Source organism: Acartia tonsa, chromosome 3, assembly GCF_053477335.1.
Source record: "Acartia tonsa isolate MP-2025a chromosome 3, ASM5347733v1, whole genome shotgun sequence".
In the NCBI taxonomy this organism is placed as follows: domain Eukaryota; kingdom Metazoa; phylum Arthropoda; class Copepoda; order Calanoida; family Acartiidae; genus Acartia; species Acartia tonsa.
The window spans coordinates 39,872,989-39,891,513 of NC_137262.1; the positions used below are offsets into that span (position 1 = coordinate 39,872,989).

At 31.2% G+C, this 18,525-nt stretch overlaps 1 protein-coding gene across 1 annotated transcript in view; it reads right to left on the minus strand.

The window, feature by feature from the left end:
* Nucleotides 1–3,354: 3,354 nt before the first annotated feature.
* The window catches only part of abs (ATP-dependent RNA helicase abstrakt), a 33,195-nt gene continuing 18,024 nt past the window's right edge, over nt 3,355–18,525 (minus strand). Inside the window, exons 12-18 of the mRNA XM_080153913.1 lie at nt 13,630–13,718; nt 13,114–13,207; nt 5,390–5,486; nt 4,826–4,943; nt 4,213–4,663; nt 3,686–3,798; nt 3,355–3,442 (exon numbers count right to left, since the gene is read on the minus strand). Of these exons, the coding sequence (XP_080010039.1) occupies nt 4,469–4,663; nt 4,826–4,943; nt 5,390–5,486; nt 13,114–13,207; nt 13,630–13,718 (593 nt within the window). The 3' untranslated portion in view covers nt 3,355–3,442; nt 3,686–3,798; nt 4,213–4,468. The remainder of the gene's footprint in view (nt 3,443–3,685; nt 3,799–4,212; nt 4,664–4,825; nt 4,944–5,389; nt 5,487–13,113; nt 13,208–13,629; nt 13,719–18,525) is intronic.

Sequence of the window (18,525 nt, forward strand, 5' to 3'; positions counted from 1 at the left end):
TATTTGAAGAGTTAGAGGTACACTTATAAAACAAAATATGCATCTTTTTGGATGTTATTACCATATTTGAAGGTAAATTGACAATCGGCCTCCAGGTTTAGGTGCTGCAGGCCTCCAGGTACACTCTGGACAGGTAAAAATTTAAATTTCTTATTTAAAGAGTTAGAGATACACTTATTAAACCAAATATGCAACTTATTGGATGTTATTACCATATTTGAAGGTAAATTGACAATCGGCCTCCAGGTTCAGGTGCTGCAGGCCTCCAGGTACACTCTGGACAGGCAGTTATAATATTTTTTGATACTTTTTGATTTGGACACCTTACCTGGATCCTGGTGACCACTGGTGACTGCTTGTGGCCGCTGGCAAGGTAAATTCCAATAAAGGTAATATTTGATATTTGGTAGAAGAATCCACTGTGAGGGAAGATTGACTTTTATAGAAATAAACAGGTTGAGTTACGAGACTGGACATAAAGTTAAAGCTCAGATTGATTTTAATGATTTAAATGTAATATCTTGTATTTTGCATCTTAGCTTGAGGAATTTTCATTTGCTCATGATTTAAAATTATTTTCTTTAGGTCTGTTTACACAATTCTTATCATTTTTATGCATGCATACAAGTGAATGGGTAAGTACTAACTTTATCAATTTCTTATCAATATATTTGCATTTACAGGCAATCTGGGTATTCATGGTTAATTTTTCTTTAAGTTGAGGGTAATACTATTTCTTTAACATACAAATTAAATGAATTTTCCTCAAGACTCCACGATTCTGATATAAATAATACAGGACATAATATATCTGTCCATAAGATTGGCAATAGATTTTATGTAAATGATGATAGTCGTCCAATCTATGAGGTAGATGTTGATTATATTGAAAAACATGTAGTTTTACTTGTTGTTGAAAAAAATGAAGTACTTTTTGAAATAGATGATTTGTTAGAGATAGTGAATCAGGATTGAATTGCTCTTCCCTATATACTAACTTTACATTCTCTTGGTAATGAATAAGTATGATTTGACAATTTTTATTCATATATTCTAAATATAAAGTATTAAGATAAATAAATCTAGTCTGTTGATTAAGCAGTATTTTGTTATATAATGTATTTGTATGATTTGACAAGTTTTTTTTTATATTCTAAATACAAAGTATTAAGATACAAAAATCTAGTCTTCTAGTTAAGCAGGATTTTATTAAATAATGTATTTCTTTTTGATAATGTAAGTTGTACATATTTTAAAAAAGATAATTTGATCTGTAAAATATTTTTTTCAGAGTTCTAAAATGAAGAAAAATTTATTGTTCACTGGAAATAAGTAAATGACGAAAGTTATGTGAATATTATTTAGGATAACATTGCAAATTTTATGCTCTAATTTTTTATATAAAGTTTCTTTTCTATTTCTACATAGTATACCTACCTTTCTTTTAAATAAAAGATTACACATTTGATTTACCTGTCCAGCAGGCTCTTGGAGGCCGCCTACAGCCTGTCTGGAGCCTTAAATGCTATATTATACTAAATTATTATAATTTAGCCATTTTCTTTTTAGAAACCATTCCTATAAATTCAAAAATAACCATTTAGGATTTTTTAACTGGCTACCAACAACCAGCAGTCAACAGGATCCAGGTAAGGTTTCCAAATTAAAAAGTATTAAAAAATATTTTATCTGCCTGTCCAGAGTTGACCTGGAGGCCTCCAGTACCTGAACCTGGAGGCTGATTGTCAATTTATCTTCAAATATGATAATAACATCCAAAACCACGCATATTTGGATTAATAAGTGTACCTCTAACTCTTCAAATAAGAAATTTTAATTTTTACCTGTCCAGAGTGTACCTGGAGGCATGCAGCACCTGAAACTAGAGTCCAATTTGAATTTTTTCTGTAAATATGATAATAACATCCAAAAAGATGCATATTTGGTTTTATAAGTGTACCTGTAACCCTTTAAATAATTTTTTTTTAATTTTTACCTGTCTAGAATGGATCTGGAGGCCTGCAGCACCTGTACCTGGAGGCCGAATATCAATTTACCTTCAAATATGATAATAACATCCAAAAATACGCATATTTGGTTTAATAAGTTTACCTCTAACTCTTTAAATATTTTTTTTTTAATTTTTACCTGTCCAGAATGTACCTGGAGGCCTGCAGCACCTGAACCTGGAGGCTGATTGTCAATTTACCTTCAAATATGGTAATAACATCCAAAAAGATGCATATTTTGTTTTATAAGTGTACCTCTAACTCTTTAAATAAGAAATTTTGATTTTTACCTGTCCAGAGTGTACCTGGAGACCTGCAGCACCTGAACCTGGAGGCCGATTGTCATTTTTTCTTCAAATATGGTAATAACATCCAAAAAGATGCATATTTGGTTAAATAAGTGTACCTCTAACTCTTCAAATAAGAAAACTTAATTTTTACCTGTCCAGAGTGTACCTGGAGGCCTGCAGCACCTGAACCTGGAGGCCGATTTTAAATTTTTCTGCAAATATGATGATAACATCCATAAAGATGCATATTTGGTTAAATAAGTGTACCTCTAACTCTTCAAATAAGAAAACTTAATTTTTACCTGTCCAGAGTGTACCTGGAGGCCTGCAGCACCTGAACCTGGAGGCCGATTGTCATTTTTTCTGCAGATATGTTAATAACATTCAAAAAGAAGCATATTTTGTTTTATAAGTTGCTCTCTAACTCTTCAAACAAAAATTTTTTAATTTTTTTACCTGTCCAGAAACGACCTTCCAGCCTGCAGCACCTGAACCTGGAGACCTATTCAAAAAATGATTAAATATACGTGAACTAATACCCAAAAGTAAACTTTTATCCTAAATAACCTATAATCTAAAATCAATACCTAGTCCACTGCACACTGTTTACGCGAAAGTGGCAGAACTTCCTCCCCCCTTGGTCGTTAATTTTATTGCTAGTGCATATAATAAGAAAAAACCATAAGAAAATCTAAAAGCTTATATTGCATTAGCTTGTATCATTAAGAATTTAACAAAGCTTATTTAAGGGGTACTATTTCCCATTTAGAAATGAAAAAGGCATATATTAAATTAGAAGCAACATAATATAATACTGCAATTCACCCTCCCCCAAAATAGTTATAATCCTTCCCTGGACCTAAGAGAAGCATCACTGTAAATGAGAATTAAATTGGTTCATTAGTTAGAGACATACAGACAGACATATATAATGTAAAGAAGAGCGGCTGCGCTCCTATGATCAAAGTCTAACCTTTTGTCTGTATAATATCGAGACAACAAGAACTGTCGACCAAAGTGAAGACATTTTGCTGTCATTTGAATATAAAAAAAACTTCTCTGAAAATATTTAAATTAATTAACAAATTACACAACAAAATGCATGAATACAATTTAGTTTAGTTTTTCCAACCTAACCCTCGCCTCACAGATGAATTTAAATGGAACTAAAACCTAAAAAAATCCAAAAAGAAGATTACAGTGATTACCTACTATTTTTATTAAAAATAGGTATAACTTCATCTTTTTAACTAAAATTACGGAATTTAGATTTTTAAAAATAATACCTAGTTTTCTTAATAATCCTCTTTAAAAAATTAGGTGATTTTTTTATTATTAATCTTAACTACTAAAAATGCTTTAGTTTGTATTTACATTTAAATTCACCTGTGTCAGCCAGCCTGTCAGGCAGGCTGGCTGGCTGCTGGCGAGATGATTAACCCAGATTTCAGAATGCATATCTCATGTGTGGAGAGAAAAAAAAGTTGAATCAACTAAACCTGGTGCGAGTGCATGTCAGTGAGAAGGACTCAGGAATATAGGAACCAGTAATTTGAAGAAAAAAAATTCAGGAATATAGTAAGATCAAATCATTTTTTGAAAAGCTTACAATATAATTATCATGAAATAGTTTATATTTAAGTATTGACTAAACAAAAGTAAAAATTAAAAATGCTAAGTAACATAGTATATTTGCATGGCGTTTCAAGATCTTTTGATTCCGGAGACAAAAAAATTAAAGTTAACAGTTTAAGAATAGAAAATTAGCCCTAGACTTTTTAACTGTTACAAAAATTACAACAAAATAAAACTAAATATATTTGAAGTAGCTCAACATTGGACCTCTATTTAAAAGCCTTAATTGTTGGATGACAGATGTAGGTATGCATTTCAAGCTCTGACATACACCCAACCCTTTCGTTCATTCAAACCCAAGATTAATTTAACAAAATCTTCCTACTAATTTAGGCTAGGTTCACTTTTTTTCTTATCTTTATAGGATGGATCGAAAAAAAATCCCTCTAACATGCACCAAAAATAAAGGAAAGACTTATTTCTTAATTTGATTTAACAGGCTTAATCGTATGGTTAATCACATGGTTTGTCAATAACAATATGAGTTTCATAAATCATTTTATCAAAATACACATATAAAAAAAATCCAGGTAACTAGTAATCCGCGGCATTGCTGGCCAGGTAATCCTTCTTGCCAACCTCCCCCGCCTTCTTGTTCTGTACCGCCTCCAGCTTGGGACAGGCCGTGATCCTGTGGCCCAGACCACCACAGTAAGAGCAACCAGTGGACCCTAACTGGTCGTTCAGTTGGTCTGCCTCTGTTACTATGGAAGCCAAGAAAGGTGGCACCTAGAATATATAAGAGTTACAGAGAATTCAACAAAAAAATGTAAACAAATGTTAAAATATGCATTACTCTCTGACAAAACAACAATGACATTCAAAATAAAACTCGAAAAATATTTTACAAAAGTTAATTTTCTAAAATTTTGTAAGAAAATGTTGCTATACCTTCTGTTTTGCTTCAATGAGCAAGTGTTTAAGGTCAGCAAGAACAGCCTCGTCCACCTTGCTGTTCACCATGGTGGTGGCCATTCCAAGGTTTACGCCACGACCTGTACGACCAATTCTGAAATTAAGATAATATTTTTCTCACTTAATGGTCTAATATTAGAGGTGATATCCAAACCTTCTCCTAATCTTGCCCATGATATAGCTAATATAACCCTATGAACCAGTCTAATGTCTTATCTCATTTTTGATTATAAGTGAAGATGCAATTTAAAAGTATTTAGGGAAGTGAGTAATTACAAAGAATACAAAAATGAAATTCTGAATTTGTTCATTGGAATACTACTTATGTAAAAGAATGAAAACTCAACAAACGAGTTGACCAGTGATTACGCTAAGTTATAGAAAAACGAAAAGGCCCGTTGTTAACAAAATCTTAAATATTTCATATTTACTAATTAAAACAAATGATTGGTTGAGTTGACTTTAGTGTTTACATGTAAGTTATTGACATATCGTTTCCAAATATCAGAATATTCAAAAGAATATGGCAAGCTTTCCTACCTGTGAACATAATTTTCAATATCTTCTGGCATATCATAGTTTATAACATGTTGAATATCTGGGAAATCCAAACCTTTACTCGCAACGTCTGTAGCAACTAAGATAAAAATTAAAAACTTTAATAATGAAGACAAATTTAATAGTTCTTTCTTACCTAAATTCCAGGGATCTTAAGGGATAAGACTATAGACGATAAATTGATGTACAACCCCAATGATGAAAAGATGAAACTGCTAATTTGTACAACCCAATCAAGATTTTATTAATAAGAGTGTTCCAAGTTAAGACAACCAATGAAATATTGTCCAGTTTTATAAAACTTTTACTTCTTTGAAATCAATTAGGGAATAAATACAACTTTTATATGTTAACATTGACATATATTTATTCCCCAACCCCCAAGAAAGTTACGTAGCTTAAAACCACCACAAGACCAATAGGTATATACCCTGAAGAGTAGAATCCGTTCGGTTCAGTGGTTACCGAGATCTTAAGAAACGGACGGACATCGTTCTACTTTGTATTATAGATAACAATGTCTGTGAAGATTAAAAACGTATGAAAATACCATATAAATTCTATGACAATACTAAAAAAGTTTTAATGGCAATGACTCCTTATGTTTAATTGGGGAGCATTGACTCTAAAATCCCACCCCAGCAAATCATTGCAATGCATACCTACACAGTAAGAGATTAATAGCTTTATTGAAGTCAAATATGGTTTGGGTGAGATTATTGACGCAACCCAGTGCAAAAATATATCTAGGTTTATGTATGTATGTAGGTAAAGTAAGTAAAACTTTTCCCACATTTAAGTCAGGGTTCTCCAACCGCAGTCTTGTAACAAATCTTCTCAATAAATAAGGTATTTCAAATATGTCAGTCTGTTGTCAGGATCAGTAATATTTGACATAAAATCACTTCACATAAATTCATTTCACATAAAACATTTCACATAAAGTATCATTTGACATAAACTCATTTCACATAAAGGTACACTTCACATAAAAACGTTTCACATAAACTCATTTCACATAAAGGTACACTTCACATAAAGGTACATTTGGCATAAAGGTACATTTGGCATAAAGGTACATTTGACATAAAAGTACATTTGACATAAAGGTACATTTGGCATAAAGGTACATTTGGCATAAAGGTACACTTCACATAAAGGTACATTTCACATAAAGGTACGTTTGACATAAATGTACATTTCACATAAAGGTACACTTGGCATAAAGGTACATTTAACATAAAGTTACATTTCACATAAAAGTACACTGCACATAAAGATACATTTCACATTAAAACATTTCACATAAAGGTATATTTGGCATAAAGATACAATTCACATAAAAAAAATTTTAACAAAAATGTATGTATATTTTACATATGGGTAAGCTACACAAAAAAAAACGTTTCACACAAAGGTACATTTCACATAAAGGTACATTTGGCATAAAGGTACATTTCTCATAAAGGTACATTTGACATAAAGGTATATTTGCCATAAAGGTACATTTGACAAAAAGGTACATTTCCCATAAAAACATTTGACATATATTTTACAAAAAACAAAATTTCATATAAAGGTATATTTAACATAAATGTACATTTCACATAAAGGTATATTTAACATAAATGTACATTTCACATAAAGGTATATTTAACATAAAGGTACATTTAAAATAAAGGTACACTTGACATAAAGATACATTTAACATAAAGGTACTCTTCAAATAAAAGTACACTTGACATAAAGGTACTCTTCAAATAAAAGTACACTTGACATAAAGGTACTCTTCAAATAAAAGTAAACTTGATATAAAGGTACATTTCATATAAAACTACACTTGGCATAAAATCATGTTTTTTTTAATTTTATAATTTTATTTTGGTACCCAAAGTTTTATACTGGTACCCAAACTTTTTTACCAGTATCCAAAGTTTTATACTGGTACCCAAAGTTTTTTACTGGTACCCAAAATTTTATACTGGTACCAAAAGTTTTTTACTGGTACCCATAAATTTATACTTGTACCCAAAGTTTTATACTGGTACCCAAGTTTTATACTGGTACCCGAAGTTTTATACTTGTACCCAAAGTTTTATACTGGTACCCAAAATTTGTTTTGGTACTCAAAGTTTTATACTGGTACCCATGATAAATATAATTAATGACAAATTTATGAGAAATGTATCTTTATGTGAAACGTTTTTATGTGAAAAATTCTTTAATGAGAAAATTTTTATGTGAAATGTATCTTTATGTGAAACGTTTTTATGTGAAATGTACCTTTATGTGAAATGTACCTTTATGTGAAATGTACCTATATGTGAAATGTACCTTTATGTGAAATGTACCTTTATGTCAAATGTACCTTTATGTCAAATGTACCTTTATGTAAAATGTACCTTTATGTGAAATGTACCTTTATGTGAAATGTACCTTTATGTCAAATGTACCTTTATGTCAAATGTACCTTTATGCCAAATGTACCTTTATGTAAAATGTACCTTTATGTGAAACGTTTTTATGTGAAGTGTACCTTTATGGCAAATGTACCTTTATGTCAAATGTTTTTATGTCAAATGTACCTTTATGTGAAGTGATTTTATGTCAAGTGTTTTATGTGAAATGAATTTATGGCAAATGATATTATGTCAAATATTACTCATCCCTGTTGTCAATTCATATAAAAATGTAAATTATAAAGTAAAAATGTTGGGACCACCACCGAACACTCAAAAATTGAGAAAAGCCTTAATTTGTTGCGGCGGGTAACATCGGTAATCAGCGATGCCATCCCGTCCAAAAATAGGGCTGGTTTTTATTTAGTCTGCTCTTCCCTTAGTTTTAGAGATAATAGAGTGAAATCTTAAAATCTTAAAAGCAGGGTGTCGGAGCCCTATAATTTTGATGCGGCTCCGGCTCCTACCTTAAAATTAATATATCAATTTTGGTTTATTATTGAATTTGATAAAATAAAATAAATAATTTAAAATATTTTGCTTTTATTTGATTAAAGCTAGGTATATAAAAGTAGAAGGATGTGTGTCTATTTGTTAAGTAACAATAGTTTTTCAGTTTATTATATGGAAATAGACCGTTGTAAAATTAAAATATTACTTTAAAAAATCATTTTTAGCTTATCTGGAGCCGGAGCCGTTTTGAACGAAAAATACAGCTCCGGATCCGGCTCCGGCTCCACCAAAAATGTTGCTGCTCCCGGCTCCGGCTCCGAAACACTGCTTAAAAGGGAAAAACAAACACAAAATAAAATTGATTGTACTTCATGTTGCGAATTGATGTATCCCCCCCCCCCCACAATTAACCATTAAAATTATGAATGAATTACATTAAGTTTATATTTACAAAAAAAAATTAAATGCGGTCATGAATCCCATCTTAAAATAAATTCAAATATAAGATGAAAGCATGTGTATATGAAAAAGTTTCCCTTTTGACATACTCTCTACAACTTTAATATTGAATGATGCATGGGGCTAACAGGAATAAAGTTAAAAATAAATTAAAATAACAAATACTAGCGGCTTCGCACCTGGTAAAACTTAAAAGAGCGCACGGTTAAATGTTCAATATATTAGGGGTTTAATTTTTGTTTGGGGCGATTTCTCTTGGGAGGGCAGAATGTCGTAGAATAGTTGGCGAGATCTTTCTGTACAAACAACCTTTTGCATTTATATAATTATGATGGGATACTGTAAGCAGCGCAACTACTCTATAAAGAATTTGATATCATTATGTTATTACAATTTACTTTTTTTATCTTATGAGTCATGTAGCTGCGCTACTTATGATAAATTATCTTAGTTTTGTTTTTATTGATTTAGATTTCACTGTACTCGTTGTATAGAAAAGAGTGGAGAAACTTTTTGAGGATAGGATTAAAAGTGGTCAATGGAAATTCTATTCAATATTTAAGTAGAACATTTATTGCCAAATTTATATTTCAAAATCAAGATTCAATAAATAAATATGAGTCTTCAATTTTTTTGGTTAGGTATAATACATTTTTGTACTTAAAAGTAATTCAACCTAGTGGCAATTTTAATGTAGCAAAAATTCTAAAAACACTGCAAATTTTCGAATTTTAATTGGGTAAAATCATTATATAATACAAAAAATAAGAAAAGCTATGCTTCTAATGACCAGTTCATCCTATTTTTGTACATTTATTAAAAACAAGTTGTTAAACTTACAATATTAAATAACATAATATATAAATAAATATTTTAAAAATTGAATGAATAAAAAGTTTAGAATCATGTGTTATATATGTTCTCTAGTATACTTAAGCTTGGGCAAGAGGTATAACTCAAAAATAGATATTATAAAAAGGGCATCCCAAATTTTTAGCTTGCTATTGAAGGGATACCTTTGAAGGTATTCCTCATCATTTTAAAGTAGAATTTTCATAATCAAAGTGTTCAGCTTTTAATCTATAATACAAGGTAGAACGATGTCTGTCTGTCTGTCCATCCGTCCGTATATCCCTTAAGATCTCGGTAACCACTGAACCGATCGGATTCTACTCTTCAGGCCCAGGGTATATACCTATTGGTCCTGTGGTGGTTTTAAGCTATTTTCTAGGGGGGTGGGACACCCCAACCCTCCCAAATTAAAATTTCTCATCCCCCCCCCAATTTTTTTTTTAATTACCTCTTGGGGCAAAGCACCTATAGACTAGAGGCGAAGCCGCTAGTATCTTATAAACAATCTTAGCTTTCAGAATTATGATAATATAAACTTACAATTTAAATTAAAGGTAAGCGCTTGATTAAAAAAAAGCATTTGCTTACTAGACATTTTATTACATAAGAAAAAAAATATGAGGAAAAATTAAATCTAATTATATTTACTTTGTAAAAACTTTACTCTTTGTCCAAAGACAGTGAATTCTAAGTTTTGAAGTCCTTTCATATAAGAGGCACAAAAATTCAAGTACTTTTTTCTTTAGTGCAATTTTGAGTGTGACCCGTAAGCATCTTGCAAGGTTTTGATAAATTCCGCAATATTTGACATATACAAAAGTGTTATGTATTTGGGACAATAACAAATATATGAGAAATAGATTTTTATTCCTCATATAATAATTGAAAAATAGCCTAAAGACATCCTAAGCCTTAAATTTAAAAATATAGCCTGAAACCTCCCGGGGCCTAAGTGAAGCTTTTCTAAAATAGAGAACTGGGCTCAGTAGTTAAATGTTAAGCTTCAGACAAAAATCTATATAATAGGATAACTCAAAGAGACTTATAGTATTAGTATAACATGTAATATCGTGGTTCACATTATTTTAAATGATTTTAAACAATAGATAAGTCACTATTTATAAAACTATTAGAATTAAAAGACCTAAACCTTATAACTTAATATCCCGCAACCACTATTGAGAGAAAGAGACACTGTATGCCTCTTTTCACTAAATCAAATTTTGATCAAATTCAAATCAAATACTGGAATATTACATAAATATCAATGGCGGATTTTTATTTCTTCAAATATTACATAGATGTACGTCCTCCAAAAAATAGTCCTAACCCTTTCTTTGTCCAATAAGAATTTTCATTATAAAGGAGAACCATTGTTTGGCGACATCTTAAGCTACAGACAGACACAGGCATCCTGTTACTTTAATATAGAATAAACAAGGTCCTAATATGAAAGTAAAATTTTACTGCTTAAAGTCTGACTAGAAAAGTTTTAAAGCAGCTTTAAAAATAAATCACTAAGAGTGCATAGAATGAGGAGCACAGCGGTCTATTTTGGCCTTTTAGTGGACATTTCACCTACCTCTACTTAAAGTCAATTTTCTCAGCTCGTAGTTGATAGAATCGTTCAAAATAAAAAGCATGTGCCTTATTATTACCCAATACAACTTGTATGTGCATATAGAGAAGAAAAACAAAAGCCAACTGGTCTAGAAAATACTTTGAAACTTAGCTAAAATTTCACATTTTCATAATTTTTTCTTGAGTGGTAGAGAGTCTAAATTTAATGCTTTAAAGCAGTAAAACATTTAAAAACCTTAAAGCATTAATAAATATTACTGTATAAATGATTATATAAAGGTAAATGCCCAATCACCAGACCTTGTACAACATACATTTGATACAACTATTTGAAGATTCTTCACCCTTTTTAATGAAGTTATTTTCTCTTAGATAAGTAATAATACTTAATCTAGTAATGTTTTCATATGTTTAACAGCTAAATCTAGAAATATAAAAAAAAAATTTATTAATATATCCAATAAAATTAATCAGAAATATTAATTAAAGAAGTTAAATTGTACTGAAATATTTAATGTTAAAATATCAGTAAATAGTCTTATAAAATGGCTAACAGCTGAGAAGCAGCCATTACCAAGCTGCCATATGGATGGGCTCCCAATATTTTTGATAGTATTTTTAAGCTCAGCATCCATAAAAACCTACCCCTAGACACGCCACAAGCCCTATCTACATATCATACTCTTGGCCACTCCCAGCCGTTTTCAGTTGGTTCTAGCCGTTAAGCGGCTGGTACAAGAAACGTTTAAAATGGTTAATTGAAACATTTAACATAGATTAAAGCAAAATTATGTATCAAGAAGTTGTTTCCTACGTAATAACTGATGGATTTTTTCCTGAAAATGGCCAAAAAACGGCTAAACGGCTGAGCCGCTATCCTTTAGTTTTCCAACTTTTTGTTTGGTTTAGGGAAAATAGACCTACCAAGGAATTCTCATGCCAAGTTTCATGACGAAATTCGGATTCTAAGTGCCATTTGCGCATTGATTATAAAAAGGATGCATTAAACCCCCCCACCCCCCTTAAAAAGAATAAAACATTCATTTTAAATCTCTTAAAGTCTCTTAATTTGTCGTAGGCTCTTTGTGGGCAGTTTAAATGCACCAGAAATTAAAATTATAAGAGAAAAGATAAAAATTGTAAAAAAAGATTTTTTCTTCTATTGCAATTTTAGAGTTTGGCCCCTAAAATTAAATTCAAAATTTGAAAGAAACCGGGCCCTGCAACAACCTAAACTAAACATCAGACTATGGCATTATACCTGTATATTAAGAATAATATATGGTTTGGTATGTTGCGGGGCCCGGTTTTTGGTGAAAAACTTAAAAAACTGAAAATTTTTGCCAAAATTTTTTGCAAAAATATTTAAGAAATGACATGAAAATTTTTCAAAAACAACAAAAAAACGTAGGAAAAAAGTTAAAAAAAATTTAAAACTCAGTTTCCCATTAGATTATGTAGTATTATAAATATAGATAAGTGAAGAAACTTCATTGTATCAATGTAACACTGAAAAAATTTTTTTTCCAGAGATGGTGAAAATTCAAAAGGTAAAATTCAAGACGTGAAAATAATCCTTAACCTTCATGTTTCAAAGTTCATAATTTATCAACCAATAGTTAAAAAGACAAAAACTCTTCGGTTTTATATGAGATAGGATATATATTTTCAAAATTATTTGTTAATTTAGAGTAATTCCAATGTTGATTTTTGGCGAAATGTCCGGCCTTAGACCACTGTGAGGAGCGGTTGATTATTTCATAGGAATAAAAAATAACCTAAAATCTGTATGATTTATATCTATTATAAAAACAACGAATTTAAGTCCACCCATCTACTAAATCAAATCAAAAATGTACAAACATACTTTCTTTGTTCAGACGTAATGAATAGGTATCTTACCTAAGATATCTTTTTTACAGGATTTAAATTCCGCCACTGATCTGATTCTCTCTTCCATGTCTTTTCCACCATGAATAGCTACAGCCCCACATCCCTGAATTTACATTTTTTGTAAATTTTTTAAGTTAAATAATTCAAATTAACAAAAAAAATACATCCCTTTAAAACCATCCAATGAACTAATTCTACTGGATGACTGTATGTTTGAAAATTTGATGGGCGACGAACAACTATACCATAATATCCAGGGAAGTTTTTCATTAGTCCAGGAAAGGTATTAGGCTATTGGATAGTAGGGGGGGGGGGGGGGACTTCCAACCCATCCCGTTGAAAAAGTTATGTGTAATTGAACAGCTTTAATTTGTACTTTCAAAATCGACAAGCAGATATAACTCTCTAGACCATTCAGATGTAAACATTAATGTTTAGGTAATCAGAAATCAACATGAAAATTATAAATTAATGATCCCTTTAAATACATTTCCTTTTCAAATCCCAAATAATCTAATTACAAACCTTTAAAAGAAGATATTCATGAATAATATCTACATCTTGTTTTCTTTCAGCAAAGATGAGGACTGGGGGTGAGGTTTTCTTTAAACATTCTAAAAAAGATTAAAGAAAATTAAATTTCCCCACTGTGTGTTAAAATTGTTGATCGAAAGGTATGGATGGTTTGAAGTAAAATTCAATTATAGTACCCAAAGTTTTATAGCCAACTAAGAAAATATCATTGTTGAAAAACTTTGGGTTCAAGTGTAAATTACAGTCAAATGTCCTAACCTTCCCCGAGATATAAGGGGGGGGGGGGGGGGGGGCGTAATGACATTTATTCGTAATCCGTGAGCAAAATGGTCTTAAAATTTAGCTAGACCCTTCAAACTTGGTATATGAGCCTAGTCCTATAGGTATTACATCTAAATGGCAAAAAATCTAAAATATTTTATTTTAAGGTTAGGTTAGGTAAGAAAAACCCTGCGGAAATGGGGTTTTTAGGCTTTTTTTAAAAGAAGACAATTTAACATTCTTAAAAAATTTATGGAAATTTTAGCAATAACTTAATTATTGTACTTTAGACTTTCAAAAGGCATTTGACAATAAATGAACTACAAATAAGAGTATGACTGGTTTACTGGTTTCTATATTACTTACAAGTAAAAGTACATAGAAAACTATTTTTTTAATGCTCATATTCAGGGCGACCACTCCAAAACAAAAAAAATATAGTATTTTTATAGTATATTTTTTTAATCCATATAGTATATATAGTATATTTTTTAAAACTCATATAGTATGATATAGTATCGGACTTAGAATTATTAAGTAATACATAGTATATACATCATCAATAATAACTCAAAGCATAGCTGTTATCAAAGCAATTTCACATATAAAGGGCTTACTCTGTGATTATTAGGCTGATATTAATGTGAGACTATAGGTTATTTAGGATAAAAGTTTACTTTTGGTTAGTATTTCACATATATTTAATCATTTTTTGGATAGGTCTCAGGTTCAGTTGCTGCAGGCTATCTGAAAGGTGGTTTCTGGACAAGTAAAAAAATTTAAATTTCTGTTTGAAGAGTTAGAGATCAACTTATAAAACAAAATATGCATCTTTTTGAATGTTATTAACATAAATGAAGAAAATATCTAAATAGGCCTCCAAGTTCTGGTCTTGCAGGCCTCCAGGTCCACTTTGGACAGGTTAGATATTTTTTTTATTTGAAGAGTTAGAGAATATGCATCTTTTTGAATGCTATTAACATATCTGAAGAAAAAATTTAAATCGGCTTCTAAGTTCTGGTCCTGTAGGCCTCCATGTCCACTCTGGACAGGTAAAAAATTCAAATTTCTTATTTGAAGAGTTAGAGGTCAACTTATAAAAAAGAATATGCAGCTTTTTGAATTAACATAACATAACTAAAGAAAAAAATTAAAATCGACCTCTAAGTTCTGGTCCTGCAGACTCTGGAAAGGTAAAAATCAAACTTCTGTCAATTGAACAGTTAATGGTATATTTGTTAACAAAATGAGCTTATATTTGGATGTTCTTTATATATTTGAAGGAAAAAATAAAATTGGCCTTCAGGTTTAGGAGCTGCAGGCCTCCAGGTTGTTGGTGTTGTAGCCATGATTCTCTGAAGTTAGGACTCAGATGCACACAGAGACTGGAAGTGAGAATCCTTTGGCCAATCTTAGATTGGTAAGCTTCGCGTACAGCTGATTGTATTCTATGTTACATTACAAGCTGACCCACAATTCTCGTGGAAGCTACTCAATTATTACATCACCCTGGTCTAGAGTTTTGGCAGGTGTTCCATATTAAGCCACCCTAATTAATGGCACTCTCATACGAGGAGCATGGATGAGGGAAAGCATGGTTAGAGTTGCTTGATTTGTAGAATCCTAACTTCCTACAAATCTCCCACCTTACAACCCTAGGGCATCTTAGGGAAGGTTGCGTGATCATAATCTGACAAATTGCGACAGCATTTGTCAACCAAGTGCAAAGTCTATGTGGGGACTTGAACTCGGTTTTCTCCCAACCACAGCGTAGTGCGCTAACCACTACACTATGGACTCTGTACACAAATAAAATAAAAATTTCAAATTTAAGGAGTTAGAGGTTTATTAAACAACATAAGCATCATTATATATGCTATTTACATGTTTAAAGAAAAAATGACAACCGACCTCCAGGTTTTGATGCTGCAGGCCTCCAGGTGGACTCTTGACAGATAAAAATCAAAATTTCTTATTTATGTAGTTAGAGGTTAGTTTATAAAACACCTTCTTTTTAGATGTTATTTACATATCTAAAGAAAAAATACAATTGGCCTCCAGGTTCAGGTGCTGTAGGCTTCCATGTAGACTCTGTCCAAAGAAAACCTGGAGGCCTGAACTTGAACTCTTCAAATAAGAAATTTGAGTCTTTTACCTGTTCTGAATGAACCTGAACTTGGATCCCGATATGTTAATATTATCCAAGTAAATGCATATTCTGTTATATGAATAGACCTCTAACTCTTCATATAAGAAATTTGATTGTTTATTTGTTCAACGTGAACCTAAAGGCCTGCAGGACCTAAACTTGGAGGCAGATTTATATATTTTCTACAGATATGTTAATAAGATCCAAAAAAATACATATTCTGTTTTATAAGTTGACCTCTAACTCTTAAAATAAGAAATTTGATTGTTTACCTGTCCAGAGTGGACCTGGAGGCCTGCAGGGCTTGACCCTGGGGGCTAATATTCAATTTTTGTTTTCAGATATGTTAATAACATCCAAAATGATGCATATTCTGTTTAATAAGATGACCTCTAGCTCTTCAAACAAAAAATTTGAATTTTTACCAGTCCAGAGTGGACCTGGTGGCCTGCAGGACCAGAACTTTACCTGAATTTTTTTACCTGTCCAGAAACAACCTTTAAGCCTGCAGCACCTGAACCTGGAAACTTATCCAAAAAAATTATTAATTATAAGTAAACTACCCAAAAGTAAACTTTTATCCAAAATAACCTATAGTCTCACATTGATACCTAGCCTAATAATCACGGAGTAAGCGAAAGTTGTAAAACTTCCCCCTCACCCTTAAGTTAATTCTATGAAAAATAACTGATATTTAAATCATAATCACAAACAAAAATATATTTTAAAGGATTTTCTTCATCACAGTATCTTTTGAGCCCCCCGCAGGGGCTAGAAATAGGAGAAGATCTAATGTGAAAATAAGACAAAACGCTCCTTAAGAGGCGTTGTCACAAAACTGACAATATTCGTTTTTTGTTATATAAATGTAAAATTATATAGTATATATAGTAATTTTTGGTCAAGTAAAGGTAATAATATATAGTATATATAGTAAATTTTGGTCATATAGTATGATATAGTATCCAAATTCATCCTATATAGTATAAATAGTATATATAGTATGCAGTGGTCGCCCTGCATATTAAAAGATTCCTTTTCATATCTCTAACTTGAGAGGTAAAATCTGAGAACAAAGCAAAGAAAAATTAAATGTATTACTTTGTCTGTGCAATGGATTAATGCATTGCATAGACAGCTGAAAAATAGGGGGCTAAAATATCCATGAAATATTAAACTCTACTCAAAGCTTTAACTCTTTATTTACAGAAATGAATAAAATGAGCAACACTTTAAGCATTTTTATCGTTCACTAATTTTGTAATGAAAGGATACTTAGGAGAGTTATCTGTTTAATAGGAACCCATTAAACAACTTTTAAATTGTTTAAAAATCAAGAAACTCGTACTAAATCAAACAGATGAATTTTAGTTCCCCCTGTCTCAATTTTACAATTAAGATATTTTCAAGGTACATGGGCAAACAAAAATTACTCTAATTACTCTATTCTGCAAGGTAGTTAATTCATTTTAAAATATTCTACGCACATGCAGACAATTTACTGCTTAAACATACGAGTAGGTCATTAACTACTGTCTGCAATACGGCAGGGATAAAGATCCATTTTATCTGGTAATATACAGGGGTGGTTTCCCTCATATTAAAAAATTTTTGGAAGAAAAAATTTTCGATGCTTATTTTTTAGATTGGGACGAATATTTTTTCTTCTTCAAAAACTAAAAATAGGTACAGCCACTCTTTCAATTGATTGTGGTGTATTAAACTTTTTTAGAGGAATGAAATTGCTAAATGCACACGTTTTTATTTAAATATTTACTCCCTTTTGTAATTTCTATGAAGTTGTTATACTATTATTCACAGAAATCATCCAATAAAGTTTTATAACAACACAATAAGTAAAATCTTCTAATGTTATCAAAGAAATCGTTATACTTAAGTTCCAAACTTTAGTTAATAGTTAAGTATTATGGCCAAATTCTATTGCTTACAAACATTGCAAATGCTTCTGTCCTAACTACTGACATGCTAAAGAAATGGAGTAGCATCGCTTTTAATAATAGTATAGGATCCGCATACCATTACAGAAGTAAGAGTAATAAAATGTAAAGTTTAAGATAAAAATGTGTTGTGAATGAGACTGTGAAAATCAATGGTAAAGGTATTAAGATAGTTCCTACTTTTATGTAGTTCTTACAACTTGTTTTAAGAACTTATAATGACAATACAGACAATTAACAATTTGCTGTATATAAAATCCCCCCCCCCCCCCTGAAAATGCCTTATCGAGCACAATCCCCCCCTATGTTGAAGAATATTTTTTTGTTTGTTATAACTTTAGGTCAGGTTAAGCTAAGTTATATTGGGTTCTTCGTAGCTCCATCCACAGTGTTAGGGCACCACAGGTATAGGACAGAGTTAGGGGGGCGGGGTTCAGTTTTCAACTATTAGGGAAAACACCACAATTTCTAAGAAACAAAACCAAACTTCTTCAATTTTTGGTTCAAATCCAATTTTAT